The sequence below is a fragment of the Loxodonta africana genome, chromosome 3, assembly GCF_030014295.1.
Source record: "Loxodonta africana isolate mLoxAfr1 chromosome 3, mLoxAfr1.hap2, whole genome shotgun sequence".
Lineage (NCBI taxonomy): Eukaryota > Metazoa > Chordata > Mammalia > Proboscidea > Elephantidae > Loxodonta > Loxodonta africana.
The window spans coordinates 35,249,195-35,269,684 of NC_087344.1; the positions used below are offsets into that span (position 1 = coordinate 35,249,195).

General features: G+C 57.2%; 2 protein-coding genes across 2 annotated transcripts in view; both read right to left on the reverse strand.

The window, feature by feature from the left end:
* Positions 1-133: 133 nt before the first annotated feature.
* On the reverse strand, positions 134-5,401 carry TMEM240 (transmembrane protein 240). The gene is made up of 4 exons (XM_064283134.1): positions 5,345-5,401; positions 4,919-5,025; positions 743-951; positions 134-418 (listed from the first exon to the last, which is right to left on the reverse strand). Exons 1-4 carry the CDS (start codon positions 5,399-5,401, stop codon positions 270-272), a joined length of 522 nt encoding a protein of 173 aa, XP_064139204.1. The 3' UTR covers positions 134-269.
* Positions 5,402-6,907: 1,506 nt separating this feature from the next.
* Positions 6,908-20,490, reverse strand: part of SSU72 (SSU72 homolog, RNA polymerase II CTD phosphatase) — a 30,531-nt gene continuing 16,948 nt past the window's right edge. The window contains exons 3-5 of the mRNA XM_003413510.3: positions 8,743-8,882; positions 8,060-8,178; positions 6,908-7,467 (exon numbers count right to left, since the gene is read on the reverse strand). Of these exons, the coding sequence (XP_003413558.1) occupies positions 7,366-7,467; positions 8,060-8,178; positions 8,743-8,882 (361 nt within the window). The 3' untranslated portion in view covers positions 6,908-7,365. The remainder of the gene's footprint in view (positions 7,468-8,059; positions 8,179-8,742; positions 8,883-20,490) is intronic.

Consider the following 20,490-nt stretch of genomic DNA (forward strand, 5'->3'; position numbering starts at 1 on the left):
TGTGTCCTGCCCAGCTGGTGGCTGAGGTCCTGCCCCCAGACCCAGCAGCCTCCCCCACCGGCCCCCACCCTAAACCCCCTTTATAAAAAGAAAAGGAGTCAGCACCTTCTGCTGGAGACGCCCAGCCGCCCAGGCTCGGCCATCTGAGGCCGACCACCATGGCCTGAGGCTGCCATCCAGTCCTGCCAGGCCACAGTGCCACAAAGGTCCTTGTTACATCTGTACAGTGGCCAGTGGCTGGGCGTGCCCTGACGAGTCCTACAGGTGGCTCAGAGGTGCCGTGGACTGGGGTGGCCATTGTGATAGAGTTTCTGCTTTACGTGCACCATGTTCCCTGCGGCCTCCTCAAAGGGCCTGTGCGGTCGCCGGCCCAGCTCCCGCAGGCTGCAGAACTTGGGCAGCCAGGTCCACGAGCCGTCTGTGGGGACAGGGTGTGGTCAGGACAGGCGCGGAGTGGCCTGGTGGCCAAGCAGGGATGGGGTGGGATCTGGACATGTGAGACCAGGTAGCTGGGTGTGGGACCTGGTGGCTGGGTGTGGGACAGGGAGGTCAGGGGGCTGGGCACAGATCGGGGTGTGGGTGGCACATGTGGGCTCTGGAAGGGGCTGAGGTAATCATCAAATGGGCTGGGTGGCCTTGAGGACCAGGCAGGGATGGGGTGGGGGGGTGAGGTGGGAGAGAAGGCAGGACATGGCCAGGTGGCCCATGCAGGCCTGGGCAGGGGCCGGTCCTTGGCACTCACCGTAGCGCCGGCCAGCCCTCCAGGCGCGCACGGCGCAGTGCAGGACACCGTCCACCCACACGAGGAACCAGCTGATGCAGAAGCCGAGCAGCAGTCCCAGCATGAGGTCAATCTCCTGCTTGGTCACATTGTCCGTCACAAAGTAGTTTTCTGCAGCGTCCACCACCGACTGGTCCCCGTCGTACGGGATCACGTAGTGCACGTGGTGCCTGGGGGCGGCAGGTGGGCTGGCACCTCTCCCGCCCCCCGCCAGCTCCCGAGGGGCCACATCTGCGTGGGTGGGGACACTCCACCTTGGCCCCATCCTATACTGGGTCCTGGCGCTCCCGCCATAACTAAGTCTAGTGCTGGTGGGCAACTGGGCCCTGGTAAGGCAGCCACCCAAGAGGGTAGGCCCCAGCTTGGCCATTCAGACGTGGGCCCTGGCCACCCTTCTAGAAGAGAGGAGGGTGACGCCTACCCAGGGCGACCCCACAGGCCCCTTCCTTCTTGCTCTCTGTCTCCTGGCGTCAGTCTTGGCCTTGGCCGCCCGCTGACCTGGATCCTGGGCAAGGCTGGTGGCTTCCTTCCCATCCTCAGTTCCCCACAGTGCCCCAGTGCCTCATACCTGGCCTCTCCTGGGCCCATGCCCTCCTGCTTAGTCCTCCTGCTCAATTCTGACCAGAAGCTACTTCCTCCGGGAAGCCCTCTGGGCCCTCCCACCCACTTGCCATTGCCCAAAGTACATGTATATAACCAGGGCCAGCTGATGGGGCCAGGCACCTGAGGCGTTCACATTTGCTGCACTCTTGGCCCGGCCACCCTGGCCTCTGGTTTGCCTCCTCCCGCTGACCCCTCCACGGGCTGCTCCTCCTGACTGAGAAGTCCTCTCCCCTCTCCCTGCCCCTCACCCACCCATGGTTCCATCCACCCAGGCCCTCACCCCCATGTCCGCCTCTGCCTGAGCTCTACTGCCGTCTCCACGTGGGGGTTCACAGACAACTCAAAATCACACCTAAAAATAGCTCCTCCCTCCCAAATCTGCTTCTCCAGAAATCTTCCCTCAGTTAAATGGCGGTTCCACGCTGGCCTCAGGGAAGGCCCTCCTGTGATGCTGAGTCCTCCCCCTTCTCCTCCCTCAAAGCTCACCCTGACCAGGTGAGGCCCAGAGGCCTCTGTTCAAGGATTCCCTGACCCTGGGCCCTGCTGCCTCCTTCGTTGACTTCCCCACGCCTGGTGGGGTCCATGCAGGTGCCCCCTCCAAGTGAGGTCAGGGGTCTGCAAATCCCAAGCCCAGTCCGGCAGGGATGGTGTGGCCATGGGCCCAGGGCTGCTGTTCTAGAGAGGAGGTTACCCACCACCAGCAGACCCGGGGAGCAGACCAGAACCATGGCCCCAGACCCTTGGTCCCCAGCCTCCTGTTCTTGCTGAGACCCTGGGAGACCAACCACTTAGCATGCCTGGGAGGGTGGCGGCCAGATGGGTGGGTGGCCGCCACCAGGGCCCCTGAGCAGGGCTTGAAGCATCACCCAGGTGGAGGAGCCAGTACTGGCCATTGTCAACAGTGACTTCTGCAGCCACGCTCACCTGACCACCAGCTGGTCAATAGATCTTCAGTCATCAATAATTGGTGGAAAAAAACTGACCATCCGCAGGTCATGTGACCCGCCTGGCTCCTCAGCACCGAATCCTGGAGGGGGAGGCTGACAGCCAGCAGCCAGAGTGTCACCGTCATTTCCTGCCTCCCGGCCTTCTCTGCCCAGACCCCTGGCAAGGCCTTCCGTGGGGCCCCTGCATCCTGCCCAACACATGGCTGGCCAGGCAGGCAACTTGAAAATCAAAGCACCGAGAAAATCAGAAACTGCCTCCCTTGCCCTGCAAGGACAGTGATGCCACCCACCATGGTTCAGGACCTCCAGGGAGTCAGAGCTCATGACCTGTGCCTCTACCGAAGCCAGCACCTGCAGCTCATCCCCACTCCTCTTATTCCTCCCTCCCCATCAGGCCCCGGGGGGCAGGGGCTCAGGTCCCAGATGGAAGCAGGACAAGTTGGCCTTGGCAGAGTGCTTCCCGCACACGTATGTCTGGGCCGTGTACATACGTGTAGTCTGCCTGCACCACACATGCTCTACGTGTCTACCAGAGGCTCAACGCCATCTCGTACACACGCCTGCCACATGCACAGGGCATCCATGCACTGTGCACACCCGCTGCGGACATGAGCATGGTGTGTGCCACACGGGGGCACACATGGACTGTGTGGACACAGCCATTGTCCCCACACAGCCCCAGTCACGTGCATGCGTTCTCACACACAGGTACTGCCTGTTCACACATGGACTTTGTAGCACTGATTTGCACATGTGTCCTTGTGTAAACTTCTATGTACAGGCCTATACAAGCATACACATGTACACACTTGCTCTGCACACGGTGTGTACATACACAGATGGAGTCCATTGTGGCACTGCGTGGTACGGCTTCTCCACGGATCCCCGTGAGCAAAGCTGTACAGTGCACGCACATCCACTACACCCACGTGGCTGCATATCAGCATGGCTGAGACACGCGCTCTGCTGTATATTGGGTTATATACATGTACTTGGCATACACATATATATTATCAATATACAATAGTGCTTGGAACACAGTTAACATGTCTGTATGTAAAGATGTGCACAAAGCATATACATGTACACACACTCAGGAACATGACTCCAGTCTGTTGCATGGTGTGGCTCCGCACGCCTTCTGCGTGCACAGACCCTAATCTGCACACATGCGCACCCCTCGCCTACATTTATGCTCTGCACAGGCACCTGTTGTACATGAACCGCGTGTACTCTGAGTACTACAGTAGTGCGTGTACACATCCCAGGCCAGCACCCTCTAAGAATACACCTGTCTGCATGGACAGGCCCCGAGGAACGTGTGCCAGTGTGTGTTCACAGGCAGGGACTCGATCCTCACATCACACCGCCACAAAGGAGATTCCACACACGTCGCGATGCGTGTTGCATGTGCTGATGGAACTGAGCCTGGGCTGGGCGCCCTGCATGCGGAGAGCCTCCTGGGAGCATTTGGGATCACCCCAGTTTGCACCCCACCCCAGTCGGGGCCCCAGGAGGCCATGGAGCTGACATCTTGCCGTCCCTTCGCTGCTGGACAAGCCGTTCAAACTGTGTGTCCAGCAGGAGCCTGGGCTCTGTGAGAGTATGATCACCCAACCACTTCCTCTTGGGGTTCTGGGTCTCCCCAGCCCCCACGCCCAGCACCTCTTCTGCACCTGCTCTCAGACCCGCGCCTTGTACCAACGTACCTGTCCACCCATGGGCGTGTGGCACGCTGAGCAGGCATGCACTGTCCTCATTCCCTTGGCCCAGCTCGTGTGTACAGTCTTTAGCCATCCCCCCAACACTGGCTGTGTGACCTTGGGCTGGTCTCTGTCCCCTGAGGCCTCTGTCCGTGTTCGCATGTATCAGGGTGATGACAGCGGTCACCGTGTGGGAGCGTGGACGTGCGGCCTGTGTGCGCGTGCGCTGTGTGGACGCACATGTATATGCACAGACGGTACACACATGCGCGTCTGGTGAGAAGATGTTTATTTCGTACAGGGACGTACAAACATGCATGGCCGAGAGAACCCGTCACCACACGAGCACCGGATCGAGCCTCCCCACCTCTCCAGTGACCTTGAGCAAGCTCCACCCCAGCCTCAGTTTCCTCCTCTGTACAATGAGGGGATCTGACCTTTCCCACCTTGACCTTTTGCACTTCCCAGCACCTGGGCTCACAGAAGTCCGTGTGCACAGCACAGTGCACACAGGGCCCAGGGAGACGCGAGGCGCGCGGGTGGCGTGCGTTGCCTGTGCGCAGGCCCTGACGCCGGGCCGGGCCAGGAGGCCGGGACAGTTGGGCCCATCGCCCGCGCGGGCGGCTCCTTCTCTAACGGCACTGGGGGGCTGCTCCGACAGGGAATTTTGGTTCCGCCCGCAGCTGATTCCGGCGGCCCCTCCCGGCGCCAGCTCGGCCGGCCCGACCCTCCCCCATCCGCACCTGGGCCCTGGCCCCTCGCCTCTCCGAACCCGCGTGGCCTGCGTGGGCCTGGCGGCGTGACCCGGCCCTCCCCGCACCCCGGCGGGCCGTCCGCGCCTGTGTGGTCGCGCGTATCGTGCCCGCGGGCGGGCGCGGACTCACCGGCCGCAGTTGCAGTGACAGACGCGGTCCTCGCCCCGCAGGTGCGGGAGGATGTAGTTGTGGAATCGGTCCAGCAGCGCGTTCATGTCCATCAAGCACGCGATGGCCTGGAAGAGCCCATGCCGGGTCGGTGCCGAGCGCCGGGCGCCAGGGATGGGGGCGCGGCGGGGGGAGGCCGGCCGGGAGCGCGGGGGAGGGAAGCAGCGGGAGTGGGAGGAGCGCAGGCGGGGTGGGGTGCAGGCCGGGGGGGCGGGGGGAGGAGCGGGCGGGGGTAACGGGGAGAAGAGCAAGCGAGGGGGGAGGAGGAGCAGGCGGGGGGCGCGGGCCGGGAGGGGGGGCCGGCCGGCCAGCTGTAAACAAGGCGGGGGATGGGGCGGCGCGCGGGCTGCTGGAGCGGCGGGAGCGCGCGGGGGCCTCTCCGCTCACCATCACGACCGACGCCCCCAGAATCATGAAGATCATGGTGTTCGCGCTCATGGGCATCGGGCGGGGCCGGGCCGGGCCGGAGCGCCGCCCCCCGGCCCCGGCGCCCCCCCGGCCCCGGCCCGATGCTGAGCCCCCGCCGCCTCCGCAGAGGTCAGCTCCTCTGGGGCGCACGCCGCCGCCGCCGCCCGCCGCAATCCCGCCGCCGGCCGGGAGGAGGAGGCCGGGGCCGGGGGGCCGCTCGTGGGGTCGCTCCGTCCGGCCGGTCCGCCGCGCTGTCCGCGCCCGCCGCACTCCGCTCCGCCTTCCGGTCCTCCCTGCGCTCGGCTCCCGGCTCCGGCCCCCTCCCTTCTCCCTCCTCCCTCTTCCCTCCTCCCGCCTCCCGCCGCCTCTCGGGAGGACTACGCGCCCTCGCCCGTCCGGGGACTGGGACCGAGACGGGGCTGTGGCGCAAGCTGGTCTCCTCTGTCCTTGCTCTTGAATCCCGCCCCATGACGGGGGCCAGGACCCCTCCTCAGGGACGTTAGCTCCAGGTCCCGCCCCCATTTGGTCTGACAAACCTGAGTCCCCTAGCCAACTCCCGGGACCCCCGGGCGGCCGGATGGGGTCGTCCTGGAGAGGCGCCTCAGGAAGGAGGCGCTCCAGCCAAACCGGCCCATTGCTCAGCTTAAGGAGCCTCCTCCTAGCCGTCACCAAGTCACTGGGTGAGGGGCTCCTGGCCTGGTCCAGCAAGTGCGTCTAGGGGAGGGGCCTGTGAGGTCACCAAAGAACTGCCTCACAGAGGTCACCCCAACGCCATGGTCACAGGCCCCCAGGGGGAGGGTGGAGGGCAGGCAGGAGGGGGACCCTGGAGTCAGCAAAGGTCCAAGGAGGCCTGGGGGGGAGGGAGGGGAGCCCTAGGCCGTCTCCCAGACCTTCTGGGTCTGGGGGTCCACTCTTGGCACCTGGGCTGCCATGTGATGCTGGGGCCTGGGCAGGGGACCCTGTGTGCAAACGTTCCATCCCCAAGACCCAAAGAGGCTCAGAGGCAACTGGGGATTACACAGTGGATGCCAAAATGGCCCCTCACTGCCAGCACAGGAGCTCGGTGGGCAACTTGGGGGATATTCTACACAGAGGACAATCAATCCCAGCCTGGGGAGCAGGTCCATGGTGGGCAGGAGCCTATTCAGCCCTGTGTCCAGCAGCCCTAACTGGGAACAGGCCAGCTTCCTGCTGGAAGCAGCACATGGGGGCTTGCATGCAGGCCTGGCCCTGACCAAGGTCCTATTGAGACCTAGGTCACAGTGAGCTGGAGGACCTGGCGGGGAAAGGAGCTCGTGTTGAAGCCACAGGCCTCTACCCCCTGCCCCAGGCCTGACCACCAGACTCAGGTGCGGGCCCTGTAGCACCTGTACCCTGCTTTTAGCAGCAGTGGTCACCCAGTGCAGGGCTCCACATGAGGAAGGTGTATGCCCCACTCCCTGCTGAGGAGGCGCCTGGGGACCCATCCAGCAAGGCCAGAGCCCTGGGATTTGGGACAGCAGAGACAAGCCGGCAGTGTATTTACCGGAGGATTCCAGGGTCTTTGTGAGAATACAGAGTCCATTGCTTTATTTGGGTATTTGTACAGTCCAGCCAGTGCAGAGAGAGAAAGGTTCGCACAACTAAAGACATATACACAGCAGGGAAAGGGACTATAAACCATTTTCTTTTTTAGGTTAAAGGAAAAAAAAAAATCTGTATAATCACTATCCCACTCATAACAGGTACAAGTGAGAGAAAAAAACTTGATTGTTTTTAATATGGCATTTACGTATATCTTCTCATTTCATATGTACAATTTATTTGGTAATACTACCACCCACCGGCAGAATACCAAAAAGTAAAAACAAAATTAGGAAGGAAAAGTATTCACAAAGGAAGCGCCGAGGTGGCAGGGGTCGGTGGAGTTGAGTCAGTGGAAGGAGACGGTGTGCAGAAAAGCACAGCCGCAATGACGCTGTAAGGTGGCGTGGTCCGCGGCATGGCCCCCCATGGCACAGTCAGTAAAAGCAGACAGTGTGCAGGAAGGCCCGGCCACTCTTCTCCTCGAACTCTTGCAACAGCTCGTCAATCTCGTTCTCCATGTCCTCCGTGTGCTGGATCTGCAGATGGTACAGCCAGTGAGCGTGTGGGCCACCAAGCTCCCCCACCAACCCCACTGGCCCGCAAGGTCCCAGGCCCTGCCCTGGTAAGCTTGGTGTGATGGGAAAGTGGGTACAAGACTGCCCAGAAGCCGAGGCCGGCATGGTAAGGCACCCGAGACAGAAGGGCCTCCTGGGCCTGGGCTCGGTGAACCTCACACCATGTCAGGCAACAGCCCGAATTGTCCCACTTCACCGAAGAGTGAGCAGAGGATGCAGTGAGGCCATCGCCCAGCAAGGACCCTGGCCAAGCCCAGGCCGAGGGCCCACACTTCCCCATCGAACTTAGAGTAATCGAGGTGACCACCAAATTCAACCCACAGAGTATGGCTGAGGCTCGGAGGCATCCCTGCATTTATTTTAACATTTGGAAGGATTCGAAGGTGAGCTGTGTGATCACTGCTTTCCTTTGGGTCCTCATGCAGGGGGTGGGGGGCGTGACAGCCCTGCCTTGGAGGCACCTGTATCTCAGGAGGTGCCTCAGCAGACAGGACGCCCTGACCCGAGGTCTGAACAGGGGAGGAGCGCGGGATGTGGGTGCATCGGTACTCACACACTGGCACAGCTCACAGATGAGGAAGGCCCCCAGGGTGGCCTCCTCATGGTTGTCCTGTATGTCCACGTTGATGACGTGCACTGGCTGGCAGGTCTCCTGCTCCCGGGAATTCAGATCTGACAGGATAGTTACAAAGGCTGAGTCTAAGGAGGGATGGGGCACCACAAGGCCCAGGAGCCCCCCTACCCCAACCTGTCCCTGTCCCTCTGGCCAGGCGTGTTCTTCCTGGCATAGAATCTGGCCTTTAGGAACACAGCACCCCGGTGTCAAATCAGGATCCCAACTCCCCTCTCCAGAAACGTTAGGATTCAACCAGAGCCTCAAAGTGAGCATGGTGAGGATTCACAGAAACCTCGGCCTGACTCTCGCCCTCACACCTCTGGCCTGTCCCGTGGTCAGGCACCGGGAGGCAGAGCCCCTGGCCCCAACCCACCATCAGGAGATGAGGCTGTCTCAGCTTGGCCATGCTTTCTCCTGCCCACCGGAGCCCCAAGGCGGCTAGGCCCTGAAGTTCTCATGAGGCCTGCTGTTACTCTGGAAGTGCCAGGGTCACAGGGGCATCAAAAGTGGCTGTTGAACGGTGACGGGAGGCCCGAGCACCTCCTGGTCCCTGCTCCTTGCTGAGTGGGCCCTGCCACAGGGTCCTGCCCCACATGGTGGACACTGCAACCCCTGCCTACCTTCCACCACCTGGTCGTAGACTCGCTCCTCGCAGGTGAGGATCAGATCAAACAGGTCTTTGCAGTTCTGGAACCTCTCTGGCCGGGGCTTGATTCTCTTATTTCTGTCCAACATGTGTAAGATGCCGTTCTGTGTATAGCTGAATGCCAATGTCAAGGAGCTTTGGATGAAAGCTTTGGGTTTCATTTACTGAACAGAGTCTTGTCTCCAACCCCAGGCCTTGCCTCCCTAACTGCCCCGCACTTACTGGCTCTGAGCATCTGCCCATGTCATCAGTAGGGGTGGAAAGGCAACAGGGGCACAGGGGCTGTTTTGTGGAGGGGGCTGGTCCCTGTGCTTAACCCCTGCTGATGTGGAGTCATCCATGTCCCCACGCCCAGGCCCCAACCACAAGCGGGAGACAAGTCCATCTCAGCCTGGCCAGGCTGCTGCTTTCCAACGATCTTAAAACTCACAGCCTCACAGGAAGCAAAGAGACCTGGCACTGGTTTCTCCAGGGTGCTTGTCTTTCTCATGCTGACAGCCGACTGTAAAACACCCCATCCAAAGGCCACACAAAGAGCTGCTCTCTGACATCCAGCCCCTCGGTGAAGAGTCGCTTCCCCTGAAGAGTGGATCCAAGTCTAGCCAAGTGACAGCATAAACAAAATAAAAAACCCTGAAGAAAGGACTTGAAACCTGGCCATCAGTGACGTAAAACCAACCAGACAGAAAGGTGTCCAGGACAGAGGAGCTCCACTTGCTGGAGAGAGGGTGGTGAGAGACCAGGCCTGGCCCAAGGCCTCAGCGCTGAGGCCTAACGGGGTCCGTGACCAGCGGGACCCTCATGGGCAGGGGTGTGGTGCTCATACACAAAGCCACAGCAGTGTGCGCTGGGTTGAGTGGGGGGACCCTGAGTTCAGGGAGCCCTGAGCTGGAAGAGGACTGGCCTTCAGGAAAGGGCTACAGCCCCCACCCAATCTCAAGGGCCATGTCTAAATTCGGGGTCCCGGGGTTCATCTCCCCCAAAGGGGTCCTTTGGGATCAAGGCCCCACACCACAAGTTTCCACAGTCTTTAGGGGCCTACACGAGGCTCATTCCAGTAAGTCAGGACCATTGTCAGCCCACGTTAGAGAAAAGGATGAGTTTTTTTGGAATTTTAGTAGAACACTGAATGTCTTTCCCAGATTTTACATCATGATAATTTGTTGAAATAAGCTTATATTATTTTAAATAATTTCCTACCTTCCTGAATAATAAAATCAGCTTTTAGAATAAATGTAAATGGTCAGTCTCAGAGTTTTACCTTGAAGATACCTGGTGTGGGCACAGGGCCTTTCGAGGGCAGGAAAGCAATCCTGTAGGATGCTGTAATGGTGAACACACGATCTGATGCAGTTGTCAAAACCCATAGGACTGTATAACCCTGATGAGCCCTGATGTAAACTTTGGACTTTAGCTAAGAGTAAAGTACGGACCTGGGCTCATCAGTTGTAACAAACACGTCACAGGAATGCAAGATGCTGATAACAAGGGAAACTGCGCCTGTGTGGAGGGTATGGGGGCTCCTGGGAACTCTGTATTTTCTGCACAATTTTTCTGTAAGACTAAAACCACTCTAAAAAAGAATCTGTTAAAAATAAAAACGACACCTGACCATCACCTGCCTTGGTGCCTTTGGCTCCTGTCACTAGCCAAGCACAATAAAAATATCCCCACCTGGCCAGCACCCACTGCACCTAACCTGTCCTGAGCACGCTGCCCCTGGCTGCTCCAGGGTGGCTTTGCGGCAGCCTGGCCTGACTTCCAGAGCCCATCTATTCAAAAGCTTGGAACTGGAGTCAGGTGGGAGAAGGGACCCAAAGACACTTCACACAGTGGTCTAGTGCCAGCTACAGAGGAAGGGGAGAGGTGGACAGCCTGGAGAACCGGGTTTTGGTAACCAAGGCTTTCTGGTCAGCCCAGAACCACCTCTCCTAACCTCCCCCATACTCTGCCAGTTCCCCCACCTCAGCCTCCCAGGAGACCTAGACAGGAAGCAGGGCATCTTCCTGCAGGGAGAAGGCTTTGGATGAGATGCGGTGCACGCAGGGCCTGGGGGCGGGGTTGCAGCCACCAAGCAGTAAGGGCCAGCTTCTCGTCAAGGCCTGGAACACCCTCAGCTCCTTTACTTATATTCATCTCTCATTATTTACGTTTATGAGGTAACTGAAGCGAAATGAAGATTCAAGTAATTAAGGAGAGAGTCTAGCTTAGAAATCAAACAGGAAGTTCTATTGCTTTAATACGGAATGTTTTCTGCCATATTCCCCCAGAGATGCAAGACATAGGCCGAGTACCAGGGAAAACAAGTTCTGGGAGCCCCACAGGGCCCTGTGCTGGGGCCCAGTGTCCGAACACCCTTAGGAACGCAGTTATGAACAAACCTTAAACCCCCGCTTCAGATCACGGAGACAGGGTCACACCTGGATGCCCCCGAGATCATGTGGGACAAAGAGCACACAGGTCAGGAGGCGAGGTGTGAAGGCCAGGCAACAGAGGTACAGTCACCCTGCATCTCAGAGTCTTCATTACAGAAGAGCAGGGCTGCCATCCAGGTGCTGCTGAGGACAGGCACCGAGAGGTCACCAAGAGCGAGGGTCCATGCATTCCAGCAGAGCAGTGGCCAAGTGTAGGGCCACACTGCCTTGAGTTGCGGGAGGGCTGTATCATCGGACGCTGCACATGTCCCAGCACGTGGCCAGAACACAGTGCAATATCTCGTACCTCACTGCATTGAGGGTGGGCGTGGGGGGATTTCTAAGTACTGAGACACAACAGCACCTTCCAGGTGGACCGAGTGTCCACTGGGGACTTCTCACTTACTCCCAGACTTCAGCTCTGAGCTGGGGAAGGACAGAAATGACTGAGCCTGGGCACAGGAGGCACCATGGGGTCAGCAGGTAAAGAACAAGGACCCAAAGGGCACAGGAAGTGGAAGAGGGTCTGTGGCTGGCCCTTAGAGCAAAGCAGTGCTTGCTCCCAGCCCAGGTGCCCCAGGGTCTTGGTGGATCACTGGGGACACGGTAATGCTCAAGGCAGAGGTGCTACCATGAAGGAAGGTGGCAGGAAGGCGGAGGCTGAAGCCAAACCCCACAAATGAGTGGTTTTATCAAGGGCTCACCCCTCCACCCCCACACTTCACCCACAGAGCCACTAAGAAATGAAAAGTGACCACAACCTGCTGGTGCACAGGAAACCTGCAGACCCCTCCAACCCCCCCCCCCCCCGCCCCCAGGACCTGAGGACACCACATCCCACCTCCAGGGGTCTTTATCAGGCACTCTGGAAGGGGCTTCCTTCAGGCCTCACCACTCAGGGCTGAGTCATCGTCAGTCTACACCCCTCACGCCAGCTCCCAGGGCCCTCACCACCCTGTGCAACAGAAGCCGGCCACTGGGCCCCTTGGGGCTCTGGGAGGCCAGGGAGGGGCAAGAAAACCCAAAATAGCATGAACTGAGCTTCAGACAAACCCAGGAGGAAGGAGTCTGCCTTGGGTACTGGGAGTGCCTTTGAAGTGGGGTCCCTAACTGGAGACACAACTGCTAGGAGGTAGGGAGGATACAGGGCTGCTGGCCCCAAGAGGCCTAGCCAGCCAAGGACCTCACTGCCCAGTACCTGGGGATGGGGGCTGAGTGGAGCCTGGAGCCTCCCCATCCCTGGGGGCTGCTCCCCTCCCCCCCCCCGCCACCAAGTTCTTCTCCTAGCAACCGTGGGAGTCAGAACATACCACCCCTTGGTCACTCTCTCTCACCCACCCTTGGGCCATGGTGGCTGTGCTGGGCGCAGGGCTCACTGCCCACGATGCAGACCCCTCAGGAACAGGTCACCCCGGTGCAGCTGAGCCCCAGGACACAAAAGCCAGAGCAGAAGGCTCAGTCCTTATTAACTGAGAATTTTAAACTTACCCCAGGGTTAAAGTCCTGTTGGACCAAAAGCTACGGAGCTGGAAGTCAGGCAGAGGAGGCAGAAGGACGCCTCAGAGCGGCTTCATCTGATGCTGGCTGAGGGGACGCTATTGACACCTCAATTTATATAAACGCCACTGCTGAGCCCTGCTCCGCCACCCTGACTTCTCGCCCAGCTGCCAGCCGAAACCCTGCCAGGTCTGTGGTATCTGCAGGCAGCAGGCCAGGCCAACCCTGAGCCAAGGCCATCCGACAGCCACCACCTCCCAAGCTTGAACGGCTCACCTTTTCGAACCCCATCATCCAACAGGACTTTCAACTACAAGTTTGCACAAATCGAATTATAAGACACAAGGCAAGAACTCTGACGTTCGGAGAAGAGCCCCAACGGTTCCCTTGACTCAGACATGTTCACAAGTCGGCCTCAGGGACCTGCTGTGTCCTCTCCTGCTACTATCACGAGCCTAGGAACAGTCTGGGGTCTCTGCAGTGTCTCGGCTGTGCATACAGGTGCACCTCTGGCGGTCTCACCTCAGGACAGGCCACAGAGCTCTGCCACACACTCCCTCAGCAGAGCACACTTCACTGCCTGTGCCGGCTGCGGCCGAGGCAAGGTTGGGGTCAGAGGACAGGGTCCAATGAGTCTCCGCCCATGTTTCCCAGCCTAAGGCACAAGTCCGCCAAGACCAGATCTGCCACTTGACTGAAGGCTATCCACCATCGTCAATTGCTCTGTCCTCTTGTCCTGACCCCAGATACTCTCCCTTCCTGTCACACTCACAGGGCAGGACCTGGGAACATGGCAGGAAGGGGCAGGTGGCCCCAGTAGCCCCTCCTCCGTGTGCCGCTCCTGAACAAAGACCTTGCTACGCTGGCAACTCGGTGGACAGCTGCCACTGAGCACAGGCTGCCCTCTCCCCACTGCGCACCGTCACCCTCCTCACTGGGACATGGGGATACTCTCGTCGTCCTCCCCACCCTGGTTCATGCTGCAGGGCTGTTACCATATCAGGTACCACCTGTCTGTGGCCTGGGGGACAGAGCAGTGTGACAGGGCTGTGCCCTGGACCCCTGGCCCCATCCTGCCCCGCAATGTGCGATGGTGCACAGCTGGGAGTTGGCCCCAACTCCCCCCCCACCCCCCAGTTTATAATCTGCTGTGACAACATCCTTAAGGTTTAAATGTCACCACCACCAGTCTTTAAAGGTCTTATTTAAAAAACCAAAACCAAAATGCCCCACAATTCACTCACAAGTACTGGGGGTCCAGCCCACCTGGGAGGGGCATGCGTGGGGGTCCCTCATTCTGTAGGGGCCTGTAAGTGCTGCAGGGGTCTTCATGCGCTGTGCGGTGACTTGTGTGCTCTGCAGGGTCCCTGCAGGCTGTTGGCGGTCGGGGTCCCTGAATGCTGTTGGGGGTGCTCACCTGCGGTCGGGGGCCCTGAGTATTGTGGGGGTCCCTCGTGCACCCCAGGACCAGGGCTCACAGGCCCACCTCCCGGCATGACAGGAGCTGCATCAGGTTGGCTCTTGTGGACTTTTGATGGGAATTCCATGTGCGTTAAATGGTCACCTGGTCACCCCCCCTCCGCCCCCCACAAATAGAAGGCTGGAGCTCATGCTGACCCTACAGAAACACAAATGTGGGAAGGCACAAGAGCGATGCTGGGACAGATGGCGGCGAAGCTGTTAATTCAAAAAATGAGGTTGCAAGAAACTATAAACGGTATCTCATTTTTTAGGAACAAGCATTATTACTTCTATGAAAAAACAAAACTTCAAGCACACCCACCTCTCAGGTAGTACAGGTGGCGTGTGTGCTCCCTTGCCTTGATGTCCAAAAGGGGAGCAACGGCCTGCCGCCCATCCTCGGTCTCTCGCGATGCTACAAAGTACTCCCCTTAGCCTGGCCTGTCATCAACCATCATAGGCCTGGCAGGGGAGGGGACCCCACAATGGCAACAGGAGAGGAGGATGCAAGCCAAAGCAGGTGCTATCGACAAGGTCTCTCTAAAGAGCAAAGTAACAGCAAAGTAGCCTTGATTAGGCTGAAGTCACCAAAAAAGAAAGGCAAAGTTGAGAACACTTGCTCTCCTCTAACTCACTGGAGCCAAACCACAGCCCTGCCTGTGCAGCCCCCTGCCCCCAACTGAGCCTCAGCCCCCAGGGACATCTGCCACTTTCTTCCCATCCCCTAGAGCACTCGCCCCGCACGAAGTGTGGACATGCTGATAGGACTGCTCACCTGACAGCCCCAGCACCTCTGACCCACAGCTGTCTTAAGCGGTACCCACAGCCTTCCCCAAACAGCTGAAAATGTGGGTGGCAGGCCAACAATTCAAAGAACATCCACAAAACAGAACAGAGTGCAACAGTCCCCTAAGCTCTTTTCAGGGCACGCTTCCTTCCAAGGATCCCAGAGCAGAGGGTCTCATCTGACTCTGATTTCCCTGAACAATCCAGGGTGCAGGAAGAAGTCAGAAGTCGGTCTAACCTGGTGTCTGCCAAGCTGTGTCCCATGTAACAGATGCTTCTGGAAAAGTGCTCAGGCGCCTGGTTTGGAAAAGGCCATTGTTGACCCTGCCACAGTGGATGTCCACACAGGAGCAGTGGCTCCAAGAAGTCCCAATGGGGCTCTAAGGGGCCCTGGGGGCCCCCGGAGCAGACGTTCTTGCACAAGGACTCTGGACGCCAGTCAAGAAGCCACCAGCAAGAACCATGCTCTCAACACATTCTCCTCAGAGGCAAACACTGCCCCAGCTGGTGAAAAAAGAAAAGAGAATGCTGACCAAGGGATTGAAAGCAGCTTTGGTGGTTTTCCAGCCACTGCAGCTACTGAAAAACAGGGATGCGCTGGTGGTGGGACAGGGTTGGACACCTGCCGCAGGCGTCTCAGGCGAGAGTGAAGACAGATGATGGTCTCCTGGAAGAGGGAGCTTCTGATCAAGCATCCAGAGGCCACTGCTTTTAGGAATGGACAGATCTCCTCAGATACAGACCCTGCCTCCCCAGAGTCTGCTCCACAGGTCTCTGTACCTTACAGGCAGGAGATGGTCCACTGGGACTGCACAGGTCTTGCTGATGTTCCTCTGGGTGTCTATGTAGCACCTGTGTTGACAAGGACCACTGGTGGCTCAGTGGTTAAGAGCTGAGCTGCTAACCAAAAGTCAGCAGTTTGAATCCACCAGCCACTGCTTGCCAACTCTTTGGGGGCAGTTCTACCCTGTAGACTATAGGGTCTCTGTGAGTTGGAATCGACTCAACAGCAACAGGTCTGGTTTGGTTTTGTGCTGGAAGAACATATGCTGTGTATCCATTGTATGGAGAACTGGTGGCACAGTGGTTAAGAGCTCGGCTGCTAACCAAAATGCTGGCAGCTGGAATCCACCAGCTGCTCCTTGGAAACCCTATGGGGCAGTTCGTGCTGACACGCACTGTATATACACTGTATATTGTCTATCTTAGCACCCAACTGTGCTGACGTATCTCATGTTGTAGCAACTGACCCTGGGGGTTGGGGGGCTCAGAACGCTCCAGGGCTCCACCAGTGCGGTTCAAAGTTCAAGAGGCCACAGCTGGAACAAACTCCGCTCTGAACAGAGGGCCAGAGTGGATGTTTCCACCAGGGAAGGAATTTCTGTTTCACTGATGACTTTTAGTTTGCCTGAAGATTAAACTGAAGCCAACGGATTACAAGATTGTTTTTACAACTATGCCAGTATAAAAACATACTGTTTAACTAAGACTTAGTAAATATTTAAATAATAAAAATGGTAGACTACTATTTGTCTAAATAGGGAAAACCTGAGCTGGAATCATCTAGTAATTTAAATTTGAAAGAAATGTTAAAGCTCAAAACAAAACTAAATTTTAAGCAAATAAACTGGCTGGGCAAATAATATAGTAGTAGAATATCTTTAGTCCCTGTGTTTTGCTGGAAACCGCCTCCCGCCGGCCGTTTGATGAGAAATTTTAACCTCAAAACAAAAACAAAGTAACCTAAGCACTAACTTGGAGTATTCTAATAAAATTTAAGTTTTGGTTGTTTTTGTTTTACATTTTTCTGAGAAAAAGTAAAATTATGACTTAATCTGCAGCAGCAAATTGTTTCTCTAGAAATGTTAAAACAGACCAAATCCCAAACATTTTACTAGGGGGAAAACTGAGCCCCTAACCAGGACACTTTGATTTCGAGAAACAAGATATGCATGTAAAAGTGGACAACTGTGCAAAACAGACCCAGCAAAACAGCAATTAGTCGAGTCACTGTTGTACAGCGAGTATAGGAATGCTGGCATATTGTAGACCTGACAATGTCTACCAGTAACAAAGCAGAGGACTCCGCAGGCTGAGAACGTCCTGGAATTCTGGCTCTTCAGCACGCAGGGGCGTGAGCCCTGGGTCAGTGCCTGCACTGCCAGCCTCAGTTCCCCACCTCTGGGTCATCTCCCACCAAACACTTAGGGTTGAGGAAAAAAATAAAAACGACTGCCCCCCTCCCTGTTCTATTTAGTGATTTATAGAAAAATGAGTTGTTTTACCATGAAGCTGACTTATAAAGACGCGTCCCTCTGTCTAAAGGATGTCATCCGAGCTGAGTCTCATGACAGTGCAGTTTTTACAAAGAAACTGGTCTGTAAGAAAAGGGAGGGTCAGGCACTCATCCGAAAGAGGTTGCCGCCCCCAGGAGGGTTTGGTGGGGCGAGACCTGGGGGGCTGACCAGCTCTCAGGTGAGGCCTCAGGACACTGTTGGAGTAGCGGTGTCTACAAACCCCCACTCCTGGTGACCTCATGTGTGTCAGAGTAGAACTGTGCTCCACAGGGTTTTCACTGGCTGGTTTTTCAGAAGCAGATCGCCAGGCTGTCTTCCGTGGTAGGACTCCAGCTAGGGCCCTTTAAACCACCACCAGATGCAAGCATGGTAGAGAAGTAAAACCGGAGTGTAGAACTCACCGTCAACAAAAAAACCAAGGTGAGAAAGTAAGGTGAACCAGTGGAAAGAATAGTGATGCATCACGTAGCTTCTCTGTAAATCTACTGTCCTTGGCTTGTCACCTGCCCTCAGCTTCTGCTGTTTTCATGACAAACTTCACAGGGCCGCAACAAAGACGGCTTAAAACAAGACTTTTATTTCTGCTTAGTTACTCTGGGCTATTTGGAAGCCTGGAGTGTCCCCACAGGGGGCTAAGGCCAGGACAGCAGCATTCAGCAAACCCCTACCCACCCTCTGGAGAAAGGCCAATGGCGGAGCCCCAAGCTCACAGTTTACCTCCGCAGTTGCAGGGCGCTGCCCCCATGTCACATGTCTACTGGAGACTGTTTTGGGCCTATATAACTCTGTATACATCTGCTACCCCTCAGTCACTCACTAGGAAAGGTAAACCCCAGCTCAGCCCAGGGCAGTTGGCCACGCCCTTCTCAAAGTGGCCTGAGGAGAGTGGCCCTTCCCTAGGTTCTCAGGATGCATGTCATAAGGAGACACTCCTGTGAAGCCCTGCTTAGAGAGGAAGGTGCAGCCACAAAATACCCTATGACACCCCCAGAGCCACGCATAAGCCCGAGGACAGCAGCCTGGGACAGGGTTGACACAGACAGGTATGGAAGAGGCACACACAGCAAAGGGCAGGGCGAGGCCAGAGCGGTGCAAGGCTCAGGGAGAGATTCCAATCTGAGGGCCCCTCCCTGGAGCTGCACACAGAAAACAGGCACCTTGCTGGGGAAGTAACCTGCGTGTCAGGACTAGCACCTCAGCACAGGGCCCCATGGGTGCAGGAGGCTTGTCACCAAGCCATCAGGCACAGGATGGTGTCCACAGACCATGTATGTCAGACAATACCATCCACTGAACAGAAGACCTCTGCCCCTGGCTGCTCCAGGGAAGTCTCTGTGCCTCGCCCTATTGTCAGCACCCCACCTGCCAGCAGGCCTGGCTGACTCCACTTCCCCATGCCTCCCCAGCCACTGCCACAGCCTTCCAGCTGGCCCACCCCGCCTCTGCCCCTCAAACTACGCTGGTGTGCACAGCCCAACGTCAAGGTCAAAGTGGAAGCGCATCCCCTGTACGTGGTAGGGCAGCCATGCTCCTTTCCACAAGGGCCTGCCCACCCAGCCTGTCCCACTCCGGGTGCTCCTGGACCATTCCACATGAGCTGGGGCAAACCCCCTCCCGGAACTGCACCAGGCTCACTGCAAGCCCCAGTTCGCACTGCCTCCTCAGCAGACCCAGCCTCTGCCACCTGAAGAACATGACAGAGTGGGTCACATAGATCGCAGGGGGGCTCCTAGGTGATGACCCCACTCACTGTCTGTTGCCCAGCCCCTCCAGAAGGGCACAGCACGGCAACTGGTGCCTGTTCACCAGAGTCTCCCCACTGATTGAGGACACAGCAACGACACCCAGGAAACCCCAGAGACAGAGCCTGTGACAAATGCACAAACCCCAACGGGCAGCCAGTCCATGGGGGCACCAACTGCTGAATAGATGTGGTTAGGGAGCTGCCCTGCTGGGTGCTGTCAGGGGCCTCAAGTGGGGGCCCCACTGGTCAGGGCTGTAGCGCCAGTGTGAGGATCACCCCGCTCAGGGGCACTGGCCTTGCAGCAGTGCTCCCACCATCCTGCGTGGGAGGCCTGCGCTGGGCAGACAGAGACCAGGGCTACAGGAGTACAGGTAGCTGGGCGTACTCGTCCGCAGAAGCAGTGGCTTCTGGACTGCTTTGTGGGTGTTAACTGAGGACCCCACTGAGCCCCCATTGATGTGGGCTTATTTTCTTATAAATCAAAACTGAGGAATGCTTACGGCCTGGGAACGAAAGGACACACCACACGCGCACCTTCGACCTTGCCATCAGAAGTGTCGGCGTCCACAAAGTCCCTTGAACACTCAGCAGAGAATCAGATTGAGAAAGGAAAGTGGCATCTTAATATTATTATGCCAATAGTTTTAAGCTCCCGGATCTCCTGGAAGGGTCTTGGGGGACCCTCAGGGGCCCCTGAACCATCATACCTCAGGGGCTCACACCTATAGCTTGTGGGTTGTGACCTCCACGTTAGCATATTAAGAAACATGTATTTTGACAAGCAGCAGTTTCTCCAAGAGCTATAGCCAAGGGGCCTGTGCACCACTCGGCCTGCAACAGACTTGGTCAGTCTCCGCACTGGCTCTATAAGTCTGTGGGCGCTGGGTGTCAGGTCCCAAGGCCGAAGAGCCTGTGTGCCCATACCAGCCTGGGTTGGAGTAATGGGCTGCGGTGCCCAGGCCAGGCCACCATAAAGGCTGGCCTCTAAGCTGGACGCCACGGCCGTCAGGGCAGCTCCACCAGTGCAATGGCCCCAAGTGCCCTCTGCCTAAAACCCTGCTGATGGGTCTGTCCAACTTTCAATATGGGGTCAGATGAAATGAGTAGGCAAACATCTTACACATAATAATTACTGTTCTGGTCTTATTGTGAGCTGTTTTCTAAACTCTAAACTTTAACCCGAAGTGGGTCAGCATTTCCCACCCCTGCTATGCAGGCACGGGAGGAGAGAGAAGGAAACAAGTGTTGGGTGGGACCTACAACCTCTGCAGGGCACTGAGACCACGTGGAGGCTCTCATAAAGCACCACCCCTGCAAGCTGTATCCATCCAGGACGGAGGCCAGAGGCTAGGAATGGAGATTTACCAATTCTAAAAACCATTTTGTTTTTACCTTTAACCCCAAGACAAGAAACGTGGACAGTGAGGATATGGGGACGTGTGTAAATTAACCCAAGCCCTAAAAGAGGACGAATTAAGAAGATGGAAATAAATACACAGGCATTTATTCATTTAAAAATGAAG

What these genes read in the sequence shown, in the direction of transcription:
- TMEM240 (XM_064283134.1), bottom strand. Translation starts at nt 5,401, where the DNA reads ATGCCCATGAGCGCGAACACCATGATCTTCATGATTCTGGGGGCGTCG. An exon ending in TGGGGGCGTCGGTCGTGATG is followed by an intron (nt 5,026 to 5,344) that starts GTGAGCGGAGAG and finishes GGGCTCTTCCAG; the next exon opens with GCCATCGCGTGCTTGATGGA. An exon ending in TGTCACTGCAACTGCGGCCG is followed by an intron (nt 952 to 4,918) that starts GTGAGTCCGCGC and finishes TGCCGCCCCCAG; the next exon opens with GCACCACGTGCACTACGTGA.